Source organism: Anopheles moucheti, chromosome 2 (assembly GCF_943734755.1).
Source record: "Anopheles moucheti chromosome 2, idAnoMoucSN_F20_07, whole genome shotgun sequence".
NCBI classification, from domain to species: domain Eukaryota; kingdom Metazoa; phylum Arthropoda; class Insecta; order Diptera; family Culicidae; genus Anopheles; species Anopheles moucheti.
The window spans coordinates 101,449,609-101,476,248 of NC_069140.1; the positions used below are offsets into that span (position 1 = coordinate 101,449,609).

The 26,640-nt window shown below is 43.1% G+C and overlaps 5 protein-coding genes across 5 annotated transcripts in view; 1 reads left to right on the top strand and 4 right to left on the bottom strand.

Moving 5' to 3' along the window:
• Positions 1–85: 85 nt before the first annotated feature.
• Positions 86–1,678, bottom strand: LOC128298023 (zinc finger protein 77-like). Its single transcript, XM_053033753.1, has 4 exons — positions 1,541–1,678; positions 673–1,473; positions 458–609; positions 86–385 (listed from the first exon to the last, which is right to left on the bottom strand). Exons 1-4 carry the CDS (start codon positions 1,676–1,678, stop codon positions 181–183), a joined length of 1,296 nt encoding a protein of 431 aa, XP_052889713.1. The 3' UTR covers positions 86–180.
• A 233-nt stretch (positions 1,679–1,911) lies between these two features.
• Positions 1,912–3,624, bottom strand: LOC128298021 (zinc finger protein 181-like). The gene is made up of 4 exons (XM_053033751.1): positions 3,498–3,624; positions 2,574–3,422; positions 2,357–2,508; positions 1,912–2,293 (listed from the first exon to the last, which is right to left on the bottom strand). Exons 1-4 carry the CDS (start codon positions 3,528–3,530, stop codon positions 2,056–2,058), a joined length of 1,272 nt encoding a protein of 423 aa, XP_052889711.1. The 5' UTR covers positions 3,531–3,624; the 3' UTR covers positions 1,912–2,055.
• A 440-nt stretch (positions 3,625–4,064) lies between these two features.
• Positions 4,065–5,603, bottom strand: LOC128298022 (zinc finger protein 652-like). The gene is made up of 4 exons (XM_053033752.1): positions 5,417–5,603; positions 4,610–5,347; positions 4,385–4,536; positions 4,065–4,312 (listed from the first exon to the last, which is right to left on the bottom strand). Exons 1-4 carry the CDS (start codon positions 5,552–5,554, stop codon positions 4,078–4,080), a joined length of 1,263 nt encoding a protein of 420 aa, XP_052889712.1. The 5' UTR covers positions 5,555–5,603; the 3' UTR covers positions 4,065–4,077.
• An 11-nt stretch (positions 5,604–5,614) lies between these two features.
• On the bottom strand, positions 5,615–7,586 carry LOC128300745 (zinc finger protein 626-like). Its single transcript, XM_053036926.1, has 6 exons — positions 7,449–7,586; positions 6,918–7,376; positions 6,765–6,860; positions 6,333–6,698; positions 6,114–6,265; positions 5,615–6,054 (listed from the first exon to the last, which is right to left on the bottom strand). The coding sequence occupies exons 1-6, from the start codon at positions 7,584–7,586 to the stop codon at positions 5,820–5,822; spliced, it is 1,446 nt and encodes a 481-aa protein (XP_052892886.1). The 3' UTR covers positions 5,615–5,819.
• A 2,158-nt stretch (positions 7,587–9,744) lies between these two features.
• LOC128298019 (IQ motif and SEC7 domain-containing protein 1) overlaps positions 9,745–26,640 on the top strand; it is a 147,205-nt gene continuing 130,309 nt past the window's right edge. Inside the window, exon 1 of the mRNA XM_053033748.1 lies at positions 9,745–10,127. Coding sequence (XP_052889708.1) covers positions 9,745–10,127 — 383 coding nt within the window. The remainder of the gene's footprint in view (positions 10,128–26,640) is intronic.

Sequence of the window (26,640 nt, forward strand, 5' to 3'; positions counted from 1 at the left end):
TGATTTAATATTGTACAAATATTCTTGTTGTAAAATTGATAAGAATTTTCGATGATCATCAACAGCGACAACTGGTGTATAAATTATTAATCAGTTCTGGCGAGTCATGGCGAGTCCACAATTAAGTGTGAACTGGCAACAGATAAGAAGTTAAACACATTCAACATTTGTTCATAATGATCATACATAATGCTTCGACAGGTGAATTTTGAGATTTTGTTTGTACCGATAGGATTTCGGGCAGTGTGGACATGGGAAGGTTACTCCGAGATGGGTTAGCTCATGTCCCCTGTGGGCGTTAGGACTTCGGAAGCGTTTGGGACAATACTTGCAAGCAAACATTTTCTCGGACGAGTGTACTCTGCTATGATTCCTCAACCCCATTCTGTGAAATAAATATCAAAACATCTCCTTAATCTCTACAAAAACACACTCGCATCTGCGGCACGCATCTTACTTGTCTAGGAATATCATTCCGCAAACGGGACACTCGCAGTTGCTTTCATCGTTGTGTTTGCGATTCTTGTGGGCTCTCAAGCCTCCGGGATGACGAAATTTCATATTGCATGGTTTACATTCGTACCACTTCCCTACGTTGTGTCGGGCTCGCTGAAAAGATATAATTCATTACCATACTGCAAAAATAAGTGTGAAATCATTTCTCACACATACCATGTGCGCATCATAGCCAGTTTTGTAAGCGAAATCCCGGTCGCAAATTTCACACGTTTTTACTACCTTTTTCTGGTGTACCGATCGCACGTGAAAATTCAAATACGCTTTACGACCGTAAGCCATCGAACAGTGCGGACAAGCATACTTTCTCTCGTTCGAGTGTGATAGCTTATGGCCCGATACGTCATACACCATTTTTCCACATATCGGACATAGCTGCTTTTGGGACATTTTCGCCGATTTCTCGCTTCCAGCTTGTAACGACTTTGTTATACTGATGCTGCACTGAGACTCCACGCTTTGGTTAAGATTACGTAAATATTTCTGTTCTATCATCACATTTTTGGAAAACAGCTCGTCTTCTTCGCCTTCTTTAGCAGAATCAGCTCCAACATCATGCAAAAGAGCTACCTTGAGATCTTCCTTTGCAACCTCACCGATCTCTAAGTCACATTCATTCGCTGAACTGTCGTTCATACTACAGACCGTTTCACTGTAGTCAACCTCTAGATACTCGGCTTTATCAACATAATTCTCAAGCGATGGTTCCTCATACGATGTTATATACCCGATGTGGTCAGTAGATTCTGTTTTGTTTGGCTGGTGTTGGTCCAGTCGAAAGAAAGCTTCCGATTGTTCTCGTTTAGCATCGCTGAGTTCATTTTCGAATAACATAGGGAACCATTTCTTAAACATCGTATCATTAGACAAACATAAACTACGAAAAGATGTAAAGCTCTTCAACTTGCTACTGCAGTCTTCACAAATGCTGTACGATATGTTCCTTTCTTCGATTATCTGCAAAATCACAAAATATGAAAGTTATGCATCGCATGGAACAAGCGTTGGAGTGATTACAACTCACCCGAATTCCGGTACAGCGCTCTGTATCGTCTATAGCAGACGGACAATCTAGTATTTGTCTAGCAGGAATCAGAATTTCATCTCCTTCGCACAAGCATAGCCTGCAAATACCACTTATTTCGCTCAAAATGTGCTCCATCCTGCGAGGTGAGTTTTGAGCAACTGCGTGTTGTTTTGGCATAGCATCATTTTCGGCTATTTGACAACCACAACATTAAGCAGCGTGTACACTGCCTGACAGCTACATTCACTGATTTTGGATACGAAATCTGGAGTAGTTGATCGCAAATTAATGCTTGAATAAGCGAAGGGAAACCTGTTGAGCAGAAATAATACGAAAATTCCTTTTTATTTGGTCAAATCATTCAGAACTAAAATTAATACATAATCACTTTGTTATTTGGAGGTTTGTTAGATTACAATTGCATCTAATTTTCACTTTGCAGTTCACAGTTCTCGGCATAAGTCTTCCAGAGCCCTTGCAGCTGCGGCCCTACCAACCATCGATGAGTGGGGTTAGCTCATGTTATCGGCCACTTTCCTAGTATGCTGGCCATGCACTTTTTTCATGTGATCTATTAACTGCGACTTGTAACGATAAGACTTTACACAAAGTGTGCATGAGAAAACAACTCCCTGGTGGATCAGTTCGTGGGACCTGCGTGCGTACGGGCTTTTAAAAGCTTTCGGACAAAATTTGCAAACGAACGGCTTCTCGTTGGAATGTACTCTGCTATGGTTCTGTAGTCCTTTCCTGAAAAATGTGCGAATATTTAGCAAACTTAAACAAGTTCCCATTTACACGGAAATCTCTTACTTGTCCTGGCAAACAAAGCCACACTCTGGGCACGTACAGTTGCTTTCTTCATTGTGTTTGCGATTGATGTGACCATTCAGGCCACTACGATGGCGAAATTTCATGAAGCATATTTTGCAAACGAAAAGCTCTCCCTCGTTATGTTTCGCACGCTAGAAGGAAAGAATTGGCATGAATTACAATTTGATATTGATAGTAACTCTGATTCCCTACCAACCATGTGGGCTCTGTACGAATCCACGTAACTAAATCCTCTATCACATTTGTCACACCTTCGTACGACCTTTTTCAAATGGACATTTTGTACGTGCAGCTTCAAGTTTGATTTGCGTGTTGAAGCAAATGGACAACGGTCGCACGCAAACTGGGGCTCCTTCGTATGCGATAGCAAATGATCTGGTATGTGGAACACAAATTTGCCGCAGATATAGCACAGATGTGTTCTGATGCTTTTCTTCGCAGCTAGCTGTTTAACGGCTTTCGCTTGTTTCGTTTCCGCTCCACTATTTTCTTCAATGCTTAGTGAAACAGATTCTATCGCTGGCTCTTGTACGTCGACGTATTGAAACTCTTCAGCAGCAGTACGATCGCTATCTTCGAGTTCTTCTTCCACGACGGTTTCAAACATATTGTGTCGGGGTAAAATTTCCGTATTACTATCTTGCGTTACAGTGATCACGGCAGTGGCATCCTGTAAATCGGTATCTTCCACGATTTCCTCCACCATTCCATCCAAAGACTCTGCATTATCACACGCCTCCATAAGTTCTTCGTACTCCACGTAGATATTTGTTAGCTCTTCGCAGTGTTCTATCATTGGTTTGTCGTGTACATCAATGCAGTAGCTATGATCCACGGTCCCGACATCTATATTGCTGTATACGTATTCTAGTTTCGATTCGTCTGGCAAACAATCATCAGCGATGGCTTTCTCGAATATTCTCGGAAATAGAGCTTTAAAACGCACATCGTTGCTTAAGCAGATGCTACGATATCCAGCAAATTTTTGTAGTTTATTATGGCAATCCAAACAAATCATGTACAACGAGTCTGCTTCTTTGCAAACCTGAAAAACAAAACACCAAATGCATTATACTCATAGAACGGTGCCATGGACGATTGAAACGCGTCAACAACTCACCTGTATGCCAGTGAATCGTTCTATGTTTTCCATCGTAAGTACTGCATTTAGAACACTTGATACGGGAAATAGGACATCGTCGTTGCTCAAACAAAACCGACAAATACTAGAAATATCACGCAAAGCGCTCGTCATATCGCAGAAATTGTTTGTTTTGAACTACGCAAAGCGACGATGGATTTGTCGAGAAAATAAACACAACTTTGACAGCTCGCTTTCACGTTGTGCTATGTTTAAACGGAGGTGAACGGATTTGGATATCAATTGCTAACTTTGCATATTTGTATGCAGATTTTGATTTTGTTTAAATAATTTTTAGCTGTTTTCTCTTACTACTTTTTTCTGATGCACTTTTGATGGTTTACACAAATTTACTCACTTATTGTGAAGATCTTTTCGTAGTTTCATTGCAGTGTTGTCAATAGGGCTGCTAGCGGCAACGGCACGGTCATGTACTGAAAAATTTCCGATCATACACCAATTACACTAAAAATAAGGAGCCCAGATGTTTAGTTTAAACGATTTATTTTTGCCAACGTAAAGAATCAGCAAATAGGAGTACACGGGAAAAGCCAGGGAATCATGAGCTATCCGGATTAGTTGTATCTTCCGTTATATGTGCTTTCCTCATGTGTGCATTCAGCAACGTTTTGTAGGCGTAAATTTTATCACATATTGTGCAAGGAAACTTTACACCCTCGTGAATCAATTGATGTGCCTTGCAAGCCGTAGGACCTTTGAATCGTTTTGGGCAATACTTGCAGGCAAACGGTTGCTCGTCCGAATGTACTCGGCTGTGATCCCTTAGACCCTTCCTACAAAATGAGATAAAAAAACATTTATTACTTACAATTAAACACGTTTCTCGAACATCGAACATTTCTCACTTGTCTTGAAATATCATTCCGCAAATTGGACATTCGCAGTTGCTCGCAAAGTTATGCTTCTGATTATTGTGATTTCTCAGTCCTCCTCGATGGCGAAATTTCAAATTGCATATTTTACATTCAAACGGCACTCCGTAGTTGTGTTTTGCTCTCTGAAAAAGAAACATCCAGGGTGTCCGTGGATACTGGGGAACTACTCTCGCTAAATCCTTCTGCAATACTAACCATATGAGCGTAGTAAGAGTCAACGTATCTGAACCCTATGTTGCATGGTTCACAAGTCCTTACGATTCTTTTCATGTGTACAGCTATCACGTGATGCTTAAGGTATGCTTTGCTGCCATATTTCTTCTGACAAAACTCGCAAGTTAAAATTCGGTCAGTCGAATGTGTCAACATGTGCTTATCTGCCGACGTTACTAATTTACCACAAAGCGTACAAAGTTCCTTTCCAAGCTTCGCTTCGGTATTTGGATTTTCAGCAATAGCAACGTTGGCAGCAGTTATCAAACTGTGGCTTTCCTGTTTGTCTGGCTGTTCCGGAGCTTCCTGTAGTGAAGATTCATTCCCATTTGAGGGTTCTATATGGGTATCATTATCAGCATACGTTATGGAATCATATGAATCCTCGTGCATGTCCTCATAGCTTCGTTGAGAGTACATTGTTTTTTCAGCATCATCGATTGAACTATCTTCAATTTCTTCAAGTTCTATCGTTTTTTCTTTCGCTGCATCCATCATATTACATTCCTCGATAGTTTCGCTGGGACTTGTACTACCAGGACGATCATTGGCAAATTCTGGATTTACAGAATCGGCTGTCGCTTCTGCAGCATTCTCCGCAAACCGTTTTCTAAACTTTACATCATTCCTCAAACAGAACGATCTGTACGCGTGGAACATTCGCAATTTGGTCTTACAATCGATGCACACAGCATAGGGTTTGTTTTCCTTTGTAATAACCTGCAAAAGCGATAAAACACAGCATCACAAACAGCAAACGGTAGCGAGAGTTGACCATTGGTAACTTACCCGTATTCCGGTAATTAGCTCTATATCGTCGACCGTCATTGTAGAATCGGTGAACTTAGTAGCCGGAAAAAGAATATTTTCATCCTCACTCAAACATAAGCGACAAATACCGTTTAAATCGCGTCGAAATTCTCCCATTTCGCACAAACGCACAGTTTGTTTACATGAGCACCCGTTGCTGTTTGGCTTGTTGTCAAACTCGAATGAGGTTATTACACCAAGGTATTGTCTAGTAACAAGGTTTTTATAGAACACAAACAAATCGAACGATTTCGAAATTTTGATATTTGATTCATTTTTATCTAGTGTAATGTGTTATTCATGGTTTTGTGCTGTGAAATTGATGTTTTTTCACAATACAATAGCCTTATAGTAGTGGAAACCATCCATGTAACATAGGCCTTCAACTTTTCCTATTTATCTCTACCATTTTTGAGTGCTGCTTCCTCGTGTGCGCCTGCAGCAACGATTTGTACCGATATGCTTTCTCGCAAAACGTGCAAGAAAAAACTATTCCACTGTGTGTGAGCTCGTGAGATTTCTTACCATACGGACTTTTGAAGCGCTTAGGGCACTGGCTGCAGACAAACGGTTTCTCAACGGAATGTACACGTTTTTCGTGCGTCCGTAGTGTGTGTCTGCAAAGAAAAACACCACATTTACTTCCACGTTTCCCACCCAACTCGGATATGCTTACTTCACTTTAAACATCATCCCGCAAATGCCGCACTCGAATCTTTTCTCATTACTATGGAGAGAGACTTTATGAAATTTCAGTACGGCAAGTGTTTTAAACTTCTTCAAACATATGTCACAATCAAACGTTTTCCCAACTCCGTGCACCGAAAGCTAAAACGAATTGAACAAAAAGTTATTGAGAGATCGACAGTCACAAGTTTCTCCTCTGTTCCATTACCATATGGTATTTGTACAGATTTACATGCAAGAACTCTTTCCCACACATTTCACAAGTTCTCACAACCTTTTTCAAATGCACTGCTTGGATGTGGCGTGATAGATTTCCTTTATCTGCCATTTTAATTGGACAGTGCGGGCATGCCAAATGTCTCTCCTGACTGTGGGTTAAACTGTGGGTAGAAAGTTGCGTTACCATCATGCCGCAAATACCGCACAGTTGCTTCTTCCTCATTTTGGGATGATTTTTCTCATCCGCAGTAGCATGGTATCGTCCGTAATGCGCGTTGTAAGTGGTAACATTGCAAAACTTTTTTGAACAAATACCACATTCCGCTGCGTACTCGCGATTCCCGTACTGGGAAGCCTGAAAAATTAAGATAAACAATTTTACGTCCAATTCATATTTTCTCTCGATCATGTTTCAACTCACCTTATGATACTTGTAGGCGTAGTAGGAAGAGAATGTCTCCCCACACATGGAACACGTTTTGGATGTGTTCTTCAAATGTACATTTCTGATGTGATGCTGTAAATTTGATTTAAGCGTCATTTCAATGAAACAATACGGACATCTGAAGATTACTTGACTGCTACTCCGTCGTCCGTCTGGAGGGCAAGACAGAGGATTTACCGGATTGCTTGTTTCCGGCCCGTTTGATTGTTTTTCCGAATCTTCCGCACAATCTACTTGCCCATCAAGCTCAACCACCATTCGATCCGGGTTCAATTCCAGTGATGAATAGTTCAATGTTTGGTTGAACGCTTCTTCGGTTTCATCACCATTCTCCTCAGTATCCGTGTTGTGCAATATTTCTGTGCAGTTTGATTCCATACTGAGTTCCTCGACATGATCTATTACCGCTTGCATTGATAAAGTAACAGAACATCGATCATCTTGTGGGGTGATTTCAACCATCAAACCAAACAGTTGTCGAAAAAGAGCATCATTATGTGCACAAAGCTTACGAAAGGCGACAGAATTTTCTATCTTCTCGCCACAATCAGTACAAATCGCAATCGGAACACTTTCATCTTGTTGTATCTGCAAAGAAAGACGACGTTTAGGAAGTAGTTGAACACTTTAGGGGACAACCGTGTCACGATTGAAACTTACCTGAATGCCGGTAAACCGTTCTACGTCTTGGATCGAAAACGAAGCGTTTATTAATACTGAAGCAGGAATAAGATGCTTTTTATCTTGACTTAAGCATAGACGACAAACATTGTCTGATTTACGCACTGTTTCATCCATCTCGGAGGATGTTGTTTACTTTTGCTTCAATAATTTCCCTCCGTATTGCCAAAGTGACAACAACAACATGACATCTCATTCCAACATCATGTTGCTGTCCCCCTTTTCTGGGCCTTGGATTTTGTGACCCTGTTGACAAAGTGGAACCATGTATCATGACATCTCATTCTGTTCCAACATATTGCTGTCCCACTTTTCTAGGTCTTTGGTTTTGTGATATGGAATTCCAGTATGTGTTTACTTTTGACGGCGGAGGACGCACGTGCAATAGTCAGTACAAAATGTGAGTAAAATTGTGTAAACCATCAAAAGTGGGCCAACTGCTTCCTAATTACAATACATTACATTGCCAACACAACACTGAAGAGCACCGTACTAGTGCTTTTTGTGCTTCAAGGCGAAGTGATAATTAAATAAGCATAGAAAAAGTTATTAATAAATAGCGAATAAATCACAAAATTATTATTGTTCTCATTATGATAGCCACCTAGGCCTGTCACGCCGCTTGATTAGACTTCTTCTCTCGATTAGGTTTCCATACGATGAGCCAGCTCGCTTGCCAAGAGGGATAGCTACATGGTGTCAGAGGGAGATGCCATGAGAAATGCTATACCTTTGTCAGTAGGGTCCTCGTGTAGAGCGAGAAGGCAACGAAATCAGTTGGAATGAACGACAGGGATGGGAAAAATCTCAGAGAGAGAGAGAGAGCGCGACGCAGTTCTGCCGGTGTGAAACTGTTAGATTCAGTGTAAAAATTGTTCCTTGGGTGTGTGCACCCTTTGCTCACGCAGTGTTAGTTGAAGCGCGAAGCTGGCAAGGCGTGTGAGCGTCGTTCCGCGTTAGGAAAATTATCAAATAAGATAACAAAAAGATCCATAAACTAAGCGGCAGTGAGTTGAAACACGTGCTTTTGTAGGGCTTTTTGTGTAATTAAGGTATTTGTGCTTTGCTATTCTACTCGTTCGATGCGATTAGTTGACGATTATCCGTAATCAAACAGCTGTAAAGAACGACAGTTCGTTTGGCGCGCGGTTAGTGTGTTGCGGCTTTGTACGCTGTGTGCGCTTACTGTTTGGTGTGAAACAATACAATGTACGCAACTCATCCGTTCGTATCTTGCAATCTGCACATAAAGCAAGTAAAAACCGATACCTAATACAGTGTTTAAAGCCTGTGTTCCCCGAAAGCCGCATGCGTTGCCGCACGCGGGCAAAGGTAAAGCAGGTAGTGTAATTGTGTGTTGTGCAAAAAAGAAGAGTGCGTGCCACACCGGGCTGCTGTGTTTGTTCTGCAGAAGGCAAAATGTGAATCACGCGTGGCGAGGTCATTGAAACCCATTTTGACAGAAGGAGTATCATCAAATGTTACCTGTGCCCTAGTTCTATGAGCAAAGTTGGCCAAAACAGCGTGTCTGTCGTGTGCGTTCCTTTTTGGCAAGGGTTTTACCGTGTGTAAATACCCGGAAGAACCAGCATAAAGTGTGTAGGTAGTGTGTGTACGTGTGTGTATGTGTGCACGCACATTAGGCAACCCTTTGTATGGGGCCGGTAACAAAAGTGGTGTGCAACGTTCACAGCGGAATCCTCGTGGCAGAAGGGTTCGGTTCCTTGCGAGGCAAAAATCCGGTTTAGGGCAAAACAACGCCGCGTGTAAAAGTGTGAGTTAGTGACCCCGGGTGGATATGCGTTCGTTTGTTTGTGTCCGTGAGTGTGTGGTCTTACTTTGCTGGTAGTATTCCAGCATCCGTGGTGTATCCAAAAATTGCAACGAGAAGCTTGCTCTCCCGCTCGAAACGAAACGAGTGCAACAGCTGGAGCATATATGTATGTGGCCTGCAAGCCTGCAGGTGAGAGTTATCTGTGCCACAATTAGGCTAATCGAGAGAGCAGTGTGGTGATATGGTGAAGGATGTGCAAAGAGCAGCGGCACACGTGATTCTTACGGCTTGCATTGTAAAAGCTTTGCATGAAAGTGCATGTCTAAATGAAGTGTAGTTCTGCTTGCGACGCAAACGAGCTCCGACTAGGGATCAACCAAGCTACATATCTTTCCGCGATCCTTTTGGCCTATTCCCGCGTGAATAGGGAAAAGTGAATTGGTGGTGAAGTAATCAAGCAGAGAATAAATAAAAGAAGGTTAAATTTCTTCTCTCGCAACAATGTGCGACAGCGAATGTGTGGCTCCGGCAGTGGTGTCCCCTTTGGCACCACCAACCGCTGCAAACGGCATGCAACCGGCGTCTTCGCCGTGCGATGTCTCCAATATTGGCAACCTCGTGGAAGCTATCAACCCGGCAGTACAGTTGGCCACCTCACTGTCTGCCCACTCGATGCAACATTCGACGATGCAGTCGGAGGTGCAGCCAGCACCACCCGGAGGTGGGGGCGAGTACATTTCGCCCCAGGAGCTGGAGATGGAGAATCACTGGTTGCGGGAAAAGCTGAAGGAAATTACGGTCGATCGGGATCGGTTGCTGTGTGAGGTGGCCAATTTGCGGCTCGAGCTCGACATGGCCGAATTGAAACGGCTTCCGGAACACAGGTGAGCGACCAGGACAGACAGCAGAATGTTTTAATTAATCATATAATTATCTTCTTCACTCTAAAATATTTGGATTATTGGATTTGGATTATTTTTGGAAATATTATTTACGGTAAAATGAAAAAAAGGCTTTATTATCAATTAAAACAAAGTTAAGTGGTATTTAAGCAACTACCCAGTGTCCAGTCCACTCTGTCAGAACCTCATGGAGCTTGGTAGTGAAGTTTTAATAAATCCAGCGTATAATCTGAATCTAGCACCAAATTATTTAAATTTTTTCTGGCCATATAAAGATTCCTAAGCTTCTTCGCGAAAATGCAATCAATTTTATGGAGTCGTATTGTAACATCTTTATTACAAGCTGTAAAAATATCATCTCATTACACCAAATAACGACGAATACTGCTTGTTTACGACAAACGCATAATTTCATGCATCGGTTTTATATACAAAGCATAACATAATGCATCGCGGTATAATGAGAACAAACTCATAAACGTTGCACTGCTAAATTGATTTATTACATCATGGATAAACATGGTTTTGGATCAATAAGAGCACCAGCTAACACATCTCTACAATCCCCCGTGGTCAATTAAATGCTCAGATTTCATTACAATTTGACGCTTAAAAGTAGCAACTGAAATAAATGGATAGGCGACATAATCCGTCCTTTTTTTCGTCTTCGTCTTGCCACTTCAATGCTCGCTGCCACTAGCCATACACGAACCAATAATTGATGTGCTTCCATCAAAAATAAATTAGATCGATCACCGTATTCGATTACTTTGCCGGGATAGTAGAACGAGAAGGAACGCATCGTAAAAGAAGTTGACAATTCACACCTAGAAAGCTCTCGTACTGCAGCACCGACGACTCATAAGCCAGTTTGCCGAAAACGGTTTATTGCACGGCAGGAAGAAACGAAGCCAAACGCGGTGCAAGGAAATTTGATCGCACTTCAATCAATTTACTATCGATCCGTTTACCGTTTGTTACTTTCTGTTCGACAGCCATAAATGCGTGTCGTGTATCGTCGAAATTCAAAGTCAACCATTTGAGTGTGTGTTTGGCAGTGTGGGCGAACGACGAAGGCGTCAATAAAATCGATTCATCCGCCGGGAACTGGGATTCTCTCGCGAGAAATGGATTGTGTTCCTTACGGAACGATGGGGAGGTCACTGCAAACTTAATGGTATTATTGGAGGTTGGTTTGTATGCACCATGTGAGTTTGTGAGTACACTTCTTACGATGTTGGATGTAAATAGTGGCCAAGCTCTGTTCAGCTCCAAGCATCGCGCATTCAAAATTGTTTACGCTATGATTAGATGCAGGCTTAAACAAGACTTGTCATCTTGGTCTAAGTCCTCAATGTTATGATCAATAATGATCAATATAACCTCAGCAACTGCATTGACAGTTAACCTGATTGGATTGTGTGAGAGTATAATTTTATTTCTACTTGACCTAGAACCTAATTTCCGCAGTAGGTGAAATGTTTTCCCGAGCTGCCTGTAGCCGATCTTCCTGCCCTTCCAGCAACGCAGTAGAATGACTTCCAGCTGCTTCCAGCGCAAACCCTCAGCTGCAGAATCCCTAGGAAATGGCTCATGGCTCAATAAAGTTCCCATCTACCGATTGATGCATCCAAAAATAAACCGGCCGTTCTGCGGTATGTTGTCCATGGCTTCAGATTTCTATGTCCAGTCGCGTTATTCCAGTTCAACTCATCCGCCGGTTGCCACCCGTTTAGCAGGTCATCCGGTCTTCCGTTCTATCTTCCGTTTTCTTTCCATTGACGAACCGTTTCCGGTACCGGTAGTCTTTACCACACCGGGTGTGCTCCGTTACCCCGTTAGACTTGTACCTTCTTCTGTCACTTGTTCGTTGTTTTATGGTGGCCCAATGCGCCGCAATGTGGTATCTTGCCCTAGATGATCTACTGTACGGCCCACATCCATTTGGACAAAAGCGCGAGGAAGAGTGGAAGTTGGTTTGGTGGGTGTTGATCTAGCTAATGATTGTCTGTAGCCCGACCGGCGTGTTGGGTGTTTTTACGATTCTACGGGTGGCTGGTCATCAATCGTGATTCTCGCTCTCTATGTTTTGTTTCGACCACACTGTGGCGCTTTGGCATTGTTCCGGTGAAGTTCCGGTGGCGAGCACAAATCTCAACTACTGCCCCCACCCAACGTCCCTTTTCGCGACCTCATGACACACGCACGCGAGCCCGTTGGTTGGTTTTATTTTTGTTTCCGTTCCGGTGCAAGTTGGAATTACTTGTTTCTGCCTCGCGCACAGTCGCTGGGAAGTACGTTTAATTACCAGCGAGGCAGTGGCAGTAACACTGTTGCGATATTAAGTAGTGTCGTTTTCTTTAAAGCTGGCGATAAGTAATTAACGAAGATTAATGGTGTACATTTACTGTCCCATATGGAAAGGACTGTTTACTGTTCGTTCTTTCGGTTTGAAACGATAAGGCAGTAACATAAAGTAGGTCATATATATGATACATAAGGAATTAATATGAATAAAAGTACGTTCGCGGTAGACGATCCCGCAGGTAATTGAAAATCATCACTTGACCAACAGTAAAACAGAAGAACCACCCTCTTGGTGTGATCATCTCCCGTTATCATCTGCGGCTATCGTTTGGGAAGAGATTTCTTAAGCAAAACTTCCGCAACACGTTGAAACACTTCATGCTCGAGTGTGAAAGGCTGCACAAAAACAAAGAGAAATACCACTTGTATGTGGCCGAACCCGTGTCAACCCATGAGTTTCGATCAAGATATATCCATGTTGTGGGGGGTGAGCATAAATACATTCGAATGGGCGCGCGACTACGGCACGGGCGTAAAAATAGAAGTCAAAGATTATCTTTGAGGAGGTCACGGCGCTGATGAGATGAAGATCAACGGCTTCATCAGCACCAGCAGCAAAAACGCTTACGCCGCCGGTTTATGGCGTCCCAGGAAAGGAAAGCCAACAAGGCATCCTTTAAGCGAATGGGAAGCGAGAGAGAGAGAGAGAGCCTTCCCTTTCTTTTACTGTAGGTGGGCAGTGGGTCGAAAGCTGCTATTTTAATTAACTGTCGTTTGGTCGCCTAAATATGTCTTGTTAAGATCACACCGCTGGTGTTGGATCTTTGCTTTACGCCATGACCCTAGGAGTGTTGGGGTCTCGAACACCAAGAGCAAAAGATATTGATATGTACGGCCCCTGTTTGATAGCATAATTTTGTAAGGTTTGTAAAAGGGGATATATTGGACATTTTCGAACGAAACACACAAAGAAGGGCAGTTTGAAAACGGGCTCGAAAATTGTAATTCCGCACTTGGGATACAATCTAGAAAGGGGTTTCTCAACTTTTGGACACCAGATGGTTGGTTCGTTTGTTATTGCGGTTAGAATTTCGGTGAAGGGGTTCTTGTTTTGCATTCGCAGTGTTCCTTTAAATGTTTCAATAGTTTCCTTTTGGGATGGAACATAGTTTGCGTGGTGCCGATGTTGGTTTTGTGGGTAGTTTGCTTCCACCAGAATAATACTGTTGTCGGTTAAAATGAGCTTTGAATCCAAAACAATCCAGAAACGGTTTGTTATAATTATATATCTGCGTCTGTTGTTGTTTGTAAGAAAGTCTAATTAATAATATGTGCTCTATAGACAAGCCAATTTACTCTTTCAACAAACCCTAAGAATTCAGTAGTTGGTTCGAAATGTAATACTTTTTCTGATAGGTTTATTCTTAGACATTTGTCCCTAAGACACTCGATTAACCAAATTTCGAGGACTCGAATGAGCTTCATTTTTACAGCTAGGTGTAAAATGTGTATACTAACACAGCACCCATTTTGATAATGAACCTTTACAAAAGAGGGTTTTTTCTCGTTTGATCGACGAAATTAAATGGATTCGATAAATTTCTACCTTTGGCACTTATTCCTCATCCAAACAACTTCTACCACACCCAATCCAAGAACGGTACCAGGCGAAGAGATTGATTGATTGAAAAGGAAAATTGAGCAAAACAAGCATGATGCATTCATTTTCATTTTCCACTCGATCGCACGTGTACGGACTCAACACGCGGTTCCTCGTACTGGTGGATGAATTAATTATCAGTTTTATAGGCTCGTTTATCAGTACTTTCACTGCACCAAACACGATGTAGATCTGATTTGCCTACGGGATTTGGGGCTCCGGAATTGGGTTTTTGAAAATCAGCGCACATGGTCTGGTGATCAATAGAGCACGTCTCGATCAAGGTTTGTTTAATTTTTATTTCAAACCCAATTAAGCGGATGGTGAAATGCTTGCTAACAAGGAAACGAGATAAAACTCGTAAAACAAAAGCTTCAATCACGAAGACGTTTTACGAGACGAGATCGTTAAGTAAACTGTTAGCTCATGTTAAGATGGTAACAGCAGCGAAGAAGGTAACAAAGATAAATTGTAAGTGGAGCATTTTACTAACGACAATGGATGATTTTATGTCGACATTTAAAATGATCACTGTGGCATAAATGGTAAATTAGGTTTGAAAGTTTGGTACTTAATAACATTTTTCTCAATTTTTTTTGAATACTTGTTGAAAAACGAGAAAAATACGAATATTGCGAACAATGAACAGCGAAAGCCGACTCTGGCAAAAAGGTTAAAATAAAAGAAAACTTTTGTTTAGCTACGTTGGGACGAGCCCATTATTTTTCGATCACTTATTTGCACCCCATCGATCATTGATACCGCACCGAAAAGGGACCTTGTCACTTTTTTCGTACTTCAATGGATGGAAAGTGCATTAACATGTTCGCTCGCTTCTGTGCGGTTGTCGATCGCCAAACCTTTTCGAACGATGAGTTGTTTATTTTTGCTATCGCTCTGGTTGGAAATCTTAGTTTCCTTCATCCCTTACGGCCTGCAAGCACCACAATCGCCTCACGAAGCATATTTTCTTTTAACAAAGTTTTCCATTTTTCAAATCACACCAACCGATGATGAACACATTTTATGGTTTGATTAAAGTTGGTTTTGCCAAGTAGTGAAGATGATGATGGTTGGCGTCCGTAACACTCTTAGAAACTACTCCCAAAAATGTTTGGAGGAAAGCGAAAGTTTAACGTGCCACGTCTTGCATTAAAGCGAAGGAAGTAGACACTGTTTGAGTAAATGGCATGGAAGAATAAGAGAGTGGCAATCTTAATAGAAATGAAGCGATCCCAGAACTAATGGACAAAACGGACAAAATTCAATCAGCTCAGCTCGTGATGGACTGGCTAAGGCTGAATTGCTTTCCATGGAATGATTTTCCCATTTTCTACTGTAGGGCCGTAACTTTTTTCCATCAAGCTTTCAGAAAAAGAAAATCAATTCCTTTGTTAAAATCGAAGCGAAGATCGGATTATACACAGTTGAATGTTTTTTTTAAATAATATTGGTTAGATTCGATCACAATCAATCGTTTAATAAGATGTCGACTGTAGCTGACGTCATTGCTATCTGTTAAAGTCCGGACAAAAATTTACAAAAGTGTAAAATTGAACGTCTCCACAAGTCGACCGCACTTCTAGATTATTTTGTTATTAGCGGAACATCCGAAGTGTATAAAGTTAGTTTTGAAGGATAAGAATTTCTCATAAAAGATCAATCTTTGAAGTGTACCTTGCTCTCCGGACGTGAAGTAGGCGCCATAACTCAGATCATAAATCTAAACATTGATGCGTTAGGAGGAAGTGCCTGAAGCGATATTCGTACAGTGCTCATCACCATTTCCTACGCTCAAACCGGATCCTCCCCATGAATGCATCATTCCTTTCCGTTCTCTTCTTCCTTTCAGTTGGTGCTGGTTTATAAGAGGATAGCATTTGTCAGGCAGGAGTGCCTGGGAAAAGAATCAAGCAAACCGTAGTTGTTTATCCCGATTTTCTTCCACCATAAAAGTCGATTTTAGAACTCCACTCACAATACTTATGCTGAGTCCATCTCTAGATTTCGTGTCAGATTGTTTGCTAAAGCGTTTCCCATTTATCTCCACCGTAGATGCGAGTGTGTGGTAATTGCTGCACGCCAGACACACAGAACGATGAAATGCACTCTGCCACATCCGTCCATGGATGCAACGGTGCAGACGAGATGAGTCCCAAAAATAAACGAAACGGGTTTGCTGTGTCTAGAAACGCAAGCACCGAAATGTATCGTCTGTGGCATATATATATATTCTTCAATTGGACGTGATTCCAGAAAATTTTGGAAAAAACACACAGTTACTCGCCCGAGTTGCGCTGTACTCATGCACAAACTTCCCAGTCACCCTCACATCCTAGCCCCAAATCTTTCCTTCGCTGCTCCAGAGAACGATCGTTCTGCCCGGCCGTCGTCTATTTTTGGAGCGATCGGTGTAAACTCCAAGAACTTCGTTTTGTGGAGCACATTGGGCCGATTCGCATGCAATTTATGAAACGTCAAAACTAATGATCTGCAAATGCCGCAGTAAAGAGGGAAGTTCTCGATTGTCGTCACTGCCATATTGGGACGATCGCTAAATGATCGTGGTTGCCTTCGTTTGGTCTGGCGCGTGCTTCAGCTGGCAGAGACCTTTCATGAGTCTATGAGGAGGTCTGGTCTCTTCTCTCCCGTGAAGTGAACGTTCGTTTCATTAGACACACAAAACCGCCTTGTCTGTGTGACTTCGACCTAATAGTTCAACGGCGATCAATACGCGGGTGCGTCCTCGTTGTATGTTTTTGTTTTCTTCCAATGTCGTACGTTGAGATGAGGTGTCTTGATCACATTGGGACCTCACGCTGTGTAACACGCTCAGGATTTGTTTTCTTTTCGGTAGCAAATGAAACAAGTTCTCCCCAAGCAAAAGGTGTAAGGTACCGAAAGTCTTACCCTTCTAATGCGTAAAGCAAACTCGGAGAGATCACTGTGTTATGATGACTACAGTGGGTAAGCATTTCCGGAGCTATGTTTTTTTTTGTTGTCAATGATTTGGTATTGGGAGGTCGTAAACCAGTCACGGTGTCAAGGTCGAACTAGCGGTGTGCTTTTGTTTGAAGGTCAGCAGGAGCGCTGGATACGAATAAGAGAAGTGGCTACGGATGCTGACCGACATTCCAAGTGAACGTATGCCGGATAGTCGCCCGTTGTTTGTTTGCCATATTTCTAGGAATAGATGTATTCGTAGAATTCGTGCATGTAAAGCTAGTTGGAAACCCAACGATATATTTGCGGTCGATGATATCATCCGTACTACGTACTCTGCGGTGTTCGCTAATTCCCGAATTCGTTACCGAACGCAACGCTCAATACTGCGCTCAAAATAATAAACATTAATCGGCTTACGTGTTTGCTTTTAAAATCTCCACCATGCTGGGGGAAAGCGAATGATAAGATACGTACACACCAAAGCTAATCAGCTGGTCAGCATTGTTGGTAGGTTGGTGTAGGAGGAACAACAATAAAGGTACGAAAGTGAACAAGCTGAAATGCAAATGTAGATAAAGTTTTGCCGTTTTCGTTCGAACCCGAGCGAGATCCGTACAACATTGGCTCGCTCTTGCGCAGCTATTACACGCCAAGTCTCGCGCATTTGAGCCTTATCTGCACAGCGATTGCTAATGTTATAGCTGCTAGCTCGCAACAACCTTGGCCGCCTGATGATCTAGTGCTGAAATTGGCTGCGTATCGTTAGCAGTGTTTACCTTATATGGATAATGGCATGCATGGATTATGATTTGTGTGATATGGTCAGCTGTGTATGGTTTGTGCAATAAATTCGAACTAAAGCTGGACAAGAAGCGGAAAACATGTTCATTCACCTGTTCCCCATGGTCGTGCGGCCGCTATCTATAGTAAGACTAATTTACGCAAATCCCTAAAACAGCGCAAAATGGGTAGAGCAATAAAAAGTGAGCGGAGATGTTAAGAGATGCTGTTCTGTGGGTTGTAAAAATGTTCCATTTTACTGCGCTAAGTGTGGAAACATTGTATGATGCATAGTACTTCTTAGTTTCCTTATAGTTGTTTTTTATCGAATCTAATATAAACTATTACCAGATGTGATGCAATAGCGGAATAACGAAAGATCTTAAGCCTATACCTGACACGGAAGCTTGACAGCTGTGAATATGTTTGGTCTCTGATGCCACATCGAACACTTCAATTTCTAGACCCTTTCTTACCCGAACACGGTATTCACGGTATTACTTGAGATGAGTGTAGAATTCCGAACACAGAAACAAGCCTTGTTTAGGTTAGAAGCTGTCCCGTCACCTGCTGTCAAGCAGGCGTCAGTCACGTCCGTCAGATGTGAGAACTCGGAATAGCGCACCCAAATCCGATCCGATGCCGTTCCTGTTTAAAACGAGAAATGCGGATTGCACAACACTAACCGTTCCGGATGGTATCGATGCTGCAAGGGATGCTGGCGTTTTTCATAGTTTCTGGTAGCGTGACAATCTACAGTGACAAGCTGTTCTGGCACGAACGGATGCTGTCAGCAGAATGCGTTGCGATATAATTTATATCCAGCTGATTAGTTTAGCTGACTGGAAACCGACCGTACGATGGTTCGGCGCCGAGCAAAATCTACATAGCATTGTCATTGGAAAATTGGATGCAGATGGTAGTCGCAACGTGAACCACATTCTAATGACAAGCGAGGGGACAGGAATTCTCCACACTCCACGCTGGTGGTTACGCTTTGGTTTGTACGCTCTGGTGGATTAGTGGTAATTTTATCTAAACGTACATTAGATTTACGCGTAATGTGTCAAACGAGCGAGCTGCCGGTTGTCCGTCAGGTCGCCACACAGGTCGAGGAGATTAATGAATCGGCGAGGCGCCCATCGTTTCGCGTGGAAGGGATCGCGCACACGAACTCCGACCGGTGGTCTCGGCCGTAACGAAGCAGTTGACCTTGTCGGCGCCCAACAATGTGTAATGATTAATGACGCTTGACGGGCCTGTACCTGTGGCCTATTAAATGTGTGTAATTGGTCTTACGCGTGAAGACCGATGATGGTACCGAGATTCGCTAATCGACGCCATTTGAACAGACCAGATCTCTGGACCGACCTCAAATTGGACCGCCATCAACACTTTCGGCATCTTCAAGAGGGTTGGTGGCGTTCCAGGTTGGCGTGATTAAATTGTCGATACAAGTGGATTATCTCGGGCGATATATGACATGCATGGTGGACTGTTGCTTTGTGTTTTGGGAGTCGCGGAGAACTGAAGTTTTGCACGTTTTGTTGCACCTTCTATGGCATATGTCAGTTTTGTTAAACATTGTGGCTGGCAGTTCCGGAACTATCGCGATGAAGACAAGCCTATGTATAAATATAACCACGCTAAGGTGGCCTGAAGACGCGATGCTGGCCTCGCGCGACGTCGTTTTTTTTTCCCCTTCGATCTCGTAAATCGCACGGTCGGTCTGGCTTGGCTTTCAAAAGTTGCCGGTTGCCCCGATGTGTCGCGATCGATTAGCGTTTGCTGGTGCGTTGCCGGCTGGTAAGGTGAGCGCTGCAATGGGGATGTGTTTCTCATTTGCATTCGCTTTTGGCGCTCCTCTGCTCGGCGCCTTGACATTGAACGTCGTCGTACACGCGAGGAGGACGGGTAGTGAGAGTTTGAAAAATGGATATGTGGATTTATAATCAATTTTGATTTTCATCTCCCAAGCAGCATAAGGTACTGCGAAGTACGTGGGAGGTCGCGTTGAATGGGTGTTTTTCTTGTATGTGAAGGGTTTATTCCCTTCTTCGTGCTGAAGAGTGAAGAGCTCAACACGCCTATGGAAGCGTTAGGTATTTGCGTAGGATTTCTATCGCTCGTGCGCCCAGTGCCTTTATCGGAGCTCAATATAATTCCAAACATCATTTTCAATCGACGATCCATCGGAAATTGGATTAGCTAATATTCTTAGATTATATTATGTGCTTTTTATTATTTAATAAGCGCTTTCAATCTATGCTTTTAATCTAAGTGTAATACAACAAAACCAATAATAAAGTTATCGTTTTTCCTTTGCTTCTAGGTACGTACACATCCGGATGTTGGAACTGGAGCACAGTAAGCACCTGTTTTTCAAGCAAGTAATAGTATTTTAGACTTTATTTTACCTTACACTCTGCTGAGAATCGTCTATCACGGCAGAAGGAATTTAATTAAAAACAATACTTCCCTTAAACTCCGGAGACAACTTTCCTTCGGGGCACGAAATGTTATAAAATACAGTGGGGACTTAATATTTAATCTTCCGCGAAATTATAGTCGCAGTAGCGGTTTGATGTCACGACGAAAGAAACTTCGTTCCCATCCTTTAATTGCACAAAACCCCTGCGGGATGCAACATGCTGCGGGAGGGAGAAAGAAAAATATTTTTACAATGAAAATCCCGTTTTCCGGAGTTCCCAGCCCAGTAGAGCAGTGATGCTGAAAGTCAAAAGTAGGCAGATTTTCCGCACTTTGCCGAGCTGTTTTGTCGCTATCTGAAACAAAACAGGCACAGCCGCGCATACATTCGAAGAAGCTTTTAACCTTCCAGGGGGAGCTTAGAGCATTATGGAGTGTGGATGATGGGTTTGGCGCTAGGGAAGGAAGACGATGATAATACCATGCCTACGGGTGACATGCTGCTTGTCACTTTCCTTCCTGTCGCTTGACGGAACCCGGCTAAGAACCTTCGCTGTTGTCCTGCATTACCGTACAGTTGGACGAGATACCGGTTTCAGTGTGGAGAACTGTGTATGTTTTTCTATTAATGAATCGCACGAAGGGAAACATTTGCATGCGATGAAATGTTGGTCAGACGTTTCGTTCTGGTGCATTCTAGCAAAGCGTTTATGTTTCGTTCATTTGGAAGAGTGCAAAAAGAAACATACCATTAGAGCACACACGACGGGACACTACACCCCGCATAAGTGACAGGCAGTGGGGAGTCCGCCATAGATGTATGAACGTCTACATGCCTACGGCGGAGATTGTTCGTAAGAAGGCTCTGTTCTGAACGAACGGTACGCTAAAGAGTACTGAACATATCTCGGGTATGTTCGGCACTGTACCTTTCCATCATTTAGGCGTCCGTGCAATGGAGAGAAGCGGTGCGTTCAGAGATGCGTAGGTTTCGTAATGACACAAAGCTCGTTCTAGCACTGTGTAGTTGTACCTCGGTAAAACCATTTTCAACGGCATTTAAGCCGCGTCCAATGTGTACAGTGAAGGCCTGGATTGCCTCAAGCCTTTTCGTATAAAGTATGATGAAGGAAGGAGGAATATCGTGCAACGGTCCGAGAAACAACAATTCTGTGAGGGTGTCCAAACTTTCACCTTGAGTGTTGACTTAAAGGGCACGATTGGATTAAGCCTTCGTGGCCGATGTGTTGGGGACCTAATATTTCTCGTAGTTTTTTTTGTTCCGGTATTGAAAAAAGGAGCCCTTGTATTTTCCAGCATCCATTTGCTCCTGGACCTACGATAACTTGCCACTCTCTCACCTTCTAGAGAAATGTTGAATGGAATCATTCTCAGCCCGAAATCCATGAAAGCCCTTTTATGTGACTTCTTGACAAAGTGGAAAACTTTTCCATTGTTTCGTGACTGACTGTAAGCATTTGTCACTCCGGGTATGACTGATCGCAGGGATTAAAGTATTGTTTGGTCACGTTCGCTGGGGGTGACTATGATTTCGACTTCCTTTCTAGAAGTCCAATGACCTTAGTTTTAATCCATCGTGTTTCTTTCCGATGATCCGCTTATCGGTCCGTCTGCATCTGTCGAGGATAAGCGATGTGTTCCATGTGTGCCCATCATATGGAAACATCTCGTCTGTCTCGCGTCAACGCCATGACCAGGCGGTCCCAAGCGGCTAGAAGTAGGCATGTCGTGTGCCGTGTGACGCACATGTAGAATAAACAGAACCGAGCAGACACTATCGCCGAACCGGCACAATACGAATCATTTTTATGTCAGCTGGGTGGGAACCTCCACCTATTTCATGTTTCGACTGTCGGTTTCCTCCGTCCAACCGGCGGTTGTACTCGTTAGCTCGATGGTCATTAAATTTGTCATCCACATGCAGACATGATATACTACACCGCCACCGGCTGACGACTCTGTTGGGAAATGTTGGGCTGGAAAAATGAAACCTAAGCACGAGGAATCAAACAAAAAAACAGAATCCTAACCTCAAATTGTTATTTTTATATCTACACATCGCAACCGAACGTCGTTAGGGGTCGCAACGGTCAGTAAGAAGGTCTTCCTCCACATCAGCCGTGGGGCATCTTGTGCGGACATAAAAATATGTATATATCAACCCCATCAATTGTGGGCTCTCGCGATCGAATTTCAATTCGCTGTTTCCCCGGCGGGAATGGAGGACGCGAATGTACGCGCTGGCCGTGTGGAAAATGCTTTCGAGTGGACCGAGAAATAAAGGGAATGACCGAGAGAGTGAGAGAGAAAAATGGTTGGAAAAACTGAAACAATTTTGCTTTTGCTTTCGTCTATGTGCGTTCGCGCGTTGGGTGGAGACATCGATGCGGCCATCCGTTTATATCGAAATTTAATCCCCCTGCCAGTTTCCTGTCCCTGCTTGCAACGGAACATATTTATATCCGATGAGAGACTCAACCATGGCGCTCCCACGCTTAATTGCCTCCGACCGAACATTAATGCGTTGCTGGGATCAGCCCTTGAAGCTGGGCCGGCTGGTAGTGCCACTGTGGTTGCATTTTTATGATTATTTTTATTCCGCCCAGTAAAACCACCGCCGATGACCACTGCTTGATGTTATAATACGTTGTTGTTTTTTTTGTTTGCTGCGGTTCTGGGGATGAGAAGGATTTTTCCTATTCTTCGCATCGAGTAAAGTGCGAGCTAATGAGTTCACGACCGGCTCAGATTGACCCAGTTTTCCCGCGTTTTAGTAGCGGTGTGGCATTTATTTCGATTTTCATTTGACGGTATAAATGGGAAACTGATCCGTTAGAAAATTGTGGAAATGGGTTTGCTGTTGCTGTGTGATATTCTGCACCCTTTTTTGTGCGCATTTTATTCGCAATCGATACCGTTTCATAATTGGTGGCCCGTAATGAAGCCCGTCGCAGGAGGAAAGTGTTAGACTGTATTTTTATTTAAACCCCACAGATTGAGGCGCTCGATTGAACATTTTTTTCCGCACGATTTATTTCCGATCAATTGCTATTGATATGCGCACATGAGGGTGCATCGTTCAGGGTTGATAAACCCCAGCCGTGGGTGTGAAGTATCCACTTGGAGCGTGTCCTATCATCATCGGTTCGTTATAAAAATTTCACTCTAGTCTTGCCTAGCGTTACACCTCTGCTAACCGCGAGACGCTATGTAGTGCAATGATCTCTCGAGTGCGATTAAGTCTATGAAGGTGGCTGGTCGTCCTTTTCTCGTTGCGTAACCGCGTTCGCACGGCGGTAAGAAATGAAATATCAACACTCCACGTAGCGTCGTACACGCGGGTACGGGTTCGTTAGATCCGGCAAGGTAGAGCAAGTTTCACGTTTTTTTAATAGAGATTTTTTTTAAAAGTGGCCTCCTCCGTATGCATCAAAGAAACACCGAACGAGGATGACAAGCACCACGACCCCGAGGGGTAAATGGCAAGACAGCAGTCGAGTGTGTGCCGACTGTCTTCTGCATCTTTTCTTAGCATGATGCAAACGAGTAGCTCCGAAACGTGATGCTGCATTGCAAGGGAGTTACGTGTATTTTTTTTATCTTGTTGTTGCTTCCATTCTTGAATGTGGCTTCCGTGTCTGCCTAGATAAACTTCGCTACCGGGCGTGCAGGGTTCAGTACGAAAGGGTTTGGCTCTGCAGTTTGGATAGCACGAGAAGCTTTTGTAATTAATTTTTGCTTCAATTTTTACTCCATCCGTGAAGATGAACCTGAACAATAGGCGATGCCTGGCTTACTTTTTTGAATGGGACGATCCCCGGGGATGAGGATGTTTTAAGATTTTTCGTTTACTTGTTCGCAAAATAAACTCAACACGAAGCAGAGCGAATAGAAGAAGTCTTATGTCTGGCTGCTGCATTGTGAGATTTGCGATAAAGGGAAGCAAGGATTCGTAGTCGTTATTGTTTATGGGTAACGAGGATTCCCTAGCTTAGTGTTGAAAAGAAGGCTTATTTGGTTGTCGGAAAGCGATACCTAGATTGGAATGAAAACTGGTAGCAATTAGTAGGTAAACAATATCTTAAAGTTCTGAATATTCATTTGTAGCCTTTTTCTTTACTTCAACGAGTTCAAGGATTTCAGGTCCACCGGTGGAAACAGTGGTTTATGAACTATGTGCCGACTATCCGACAAGTTACAGTGGGTAAGCTGTAAAAAATTAATGCCAACACTCCTGCATCGCATCATCCCTGTGCAATCCCTTTGTGGATTTAGTTTTTCCATTACCCAATGCTTTCTGGAACACAAACTTTCGACGGTAGAGTGTACTCGACACGACGGCCAAAGTGTGAAACATTTACATATTGTGCTGCTTAATTAGTTCCTAAAATGCTAAACAAATGGTGTTTTAACAGCGGTCGTGTGTTTATTCAAATGAAGCCCATCGACCGAACAGGGCAACTGTTTGCTGCCGCCTTGCGCCACATGCCACAGGAAAAGGTGTCAAATGAAGATGAGTTCGGCATGGAAATGGAATCGAAACGTCACGATGCAAGAAAACAACGGGCAATGGCAAAGGAGGGAGAGAGAACGAGCGAGCAATGAGGTGCTGAATATTCGCATCCACTTAATGGCCTGGTATTGAGCATCAATGTGGATTACATTAAACCTGCCACAATGTGTGACTCGTATCGTTTGCCGCTAACGTTGATTCCCACGGAGTGTTCGCATTTAGCAATTAGTTCCGTTTTGCGCGATTTGTGAATCGCGCACTGGGTGCACTCATCTGGAATGTCATCCCTGCATTCAGTTGTAACGGCGAGTTGTCGCAGTTTATAGAAACATGTGTTAATGATTTTTTCTTTGCAACATACGAGGTTGAAGTGCCTGATTAATCTCCAGGAAAAACAAATGTTGGTGTGTGTAAAGCACACATTGAGTTTACAGAATATTCTATTTTCGAATTCAATACAATATACAGCTTTTAATTCGTTCTATTTTTTAAAGAAGTAGAATGTAACTAAATATGAAAAGCAATACATAAATGAGCCTTCAAAGAAAGATTTTTCAGCTTCTGGAAATATTGTCATCAGGAGTCAAGCGTGTACGCATGCTGTCATCAATTCCATTCCGTTAGCACCTGCCGATGCAGTGAGATTCTAAAGATAATTACAATTTGGTCAGATATCCATGTGTACTCCATTTGCTGGCGGATCCAACTTTAGAGGGTTGTCGCAATTTATTTTTTTCTCGGCCACCAGCTGCCTGTTTTATAGGGCGGAAGGTTGTTGTTTATCTTCTTGTGGGTATTCATTTAGCCAACATCATCGCAACAAAACGATCGATCATTTCGTCCCATTTTGCTTTTCTTGTCTTTGCCTATTTTTGCTTTTCCAAAACTTGCTTCTGTACTGACCAGTGGCATCAGACGCGCACCCCTTGTATTTTCGCCATCCGGTTTGGAGGCTGCTGATGAGCGGACGTTTAATGTTGGGGACAGAGTTGCGTTTTCATGTTTGCGCGCCTGCTGCCAAGATGAGTCCACTTGAGTTTGTACTTTCTCGTGAAAGATTCGCGCCAAAACCTGTTTCGAGAACCTCCGCTACAGTGAGCGCTGTTTTACACCTGCCTGGTGACTGGTTTGATAACGAAACAAATTTGTTGTTGAACACTCTACTTACTAACAGCATCGATCTGATGTTAATGTTTACCGATCATTGTGTTATTTTATGGTCCTATGATGTTGCTTATAGGCGAAAAGAAAACAGTAATTATAAATGTAACATTAATTCCGAGTCATTTCGAAATTGTTTTGGGCCGTTTCATCACCCATAATGTCCCCGGTCGTGTGTTAGAGGTTAATTGCCGATATAGGCTCGAGAATATTTTATCGAAAAATTATACGCCAATCAAAAAGCCGCCGCCGAAATCAGCATTCGCATTTATAACATAATCTTGTCAACGGCTTGCCTACTGTCGTCTGCCACTGCGCTCGGAAAGGAAATCAAATGCAGTCCAACCTGGTATTGGTCAAGAATTGAGATTGAAGCAAGAAACCTGTTCCGAATTGGACGAACTTTTCGACTCATTTAGCGTGCACAGTTTGATCCCGAATAGCAGTGCCCTGCCTCGAGATAGAGGTGGGCCGATGATAGACAAATGGGTCCGTAGGTGTATTAAATTCGATATTTTTCAACTGCAACCAATTTACGGGTTCCGTCCCCAACTGGCGACTCACGTGTGTATTTTTCTTACCTCGCTGTGAAGTAAGTGGCAAAACACCAAGGCGACGGCTGTGGCGCTGTGGTCAATCATTCAGTCGCGCGTGGGAGACGCACACCGGAACGTAAA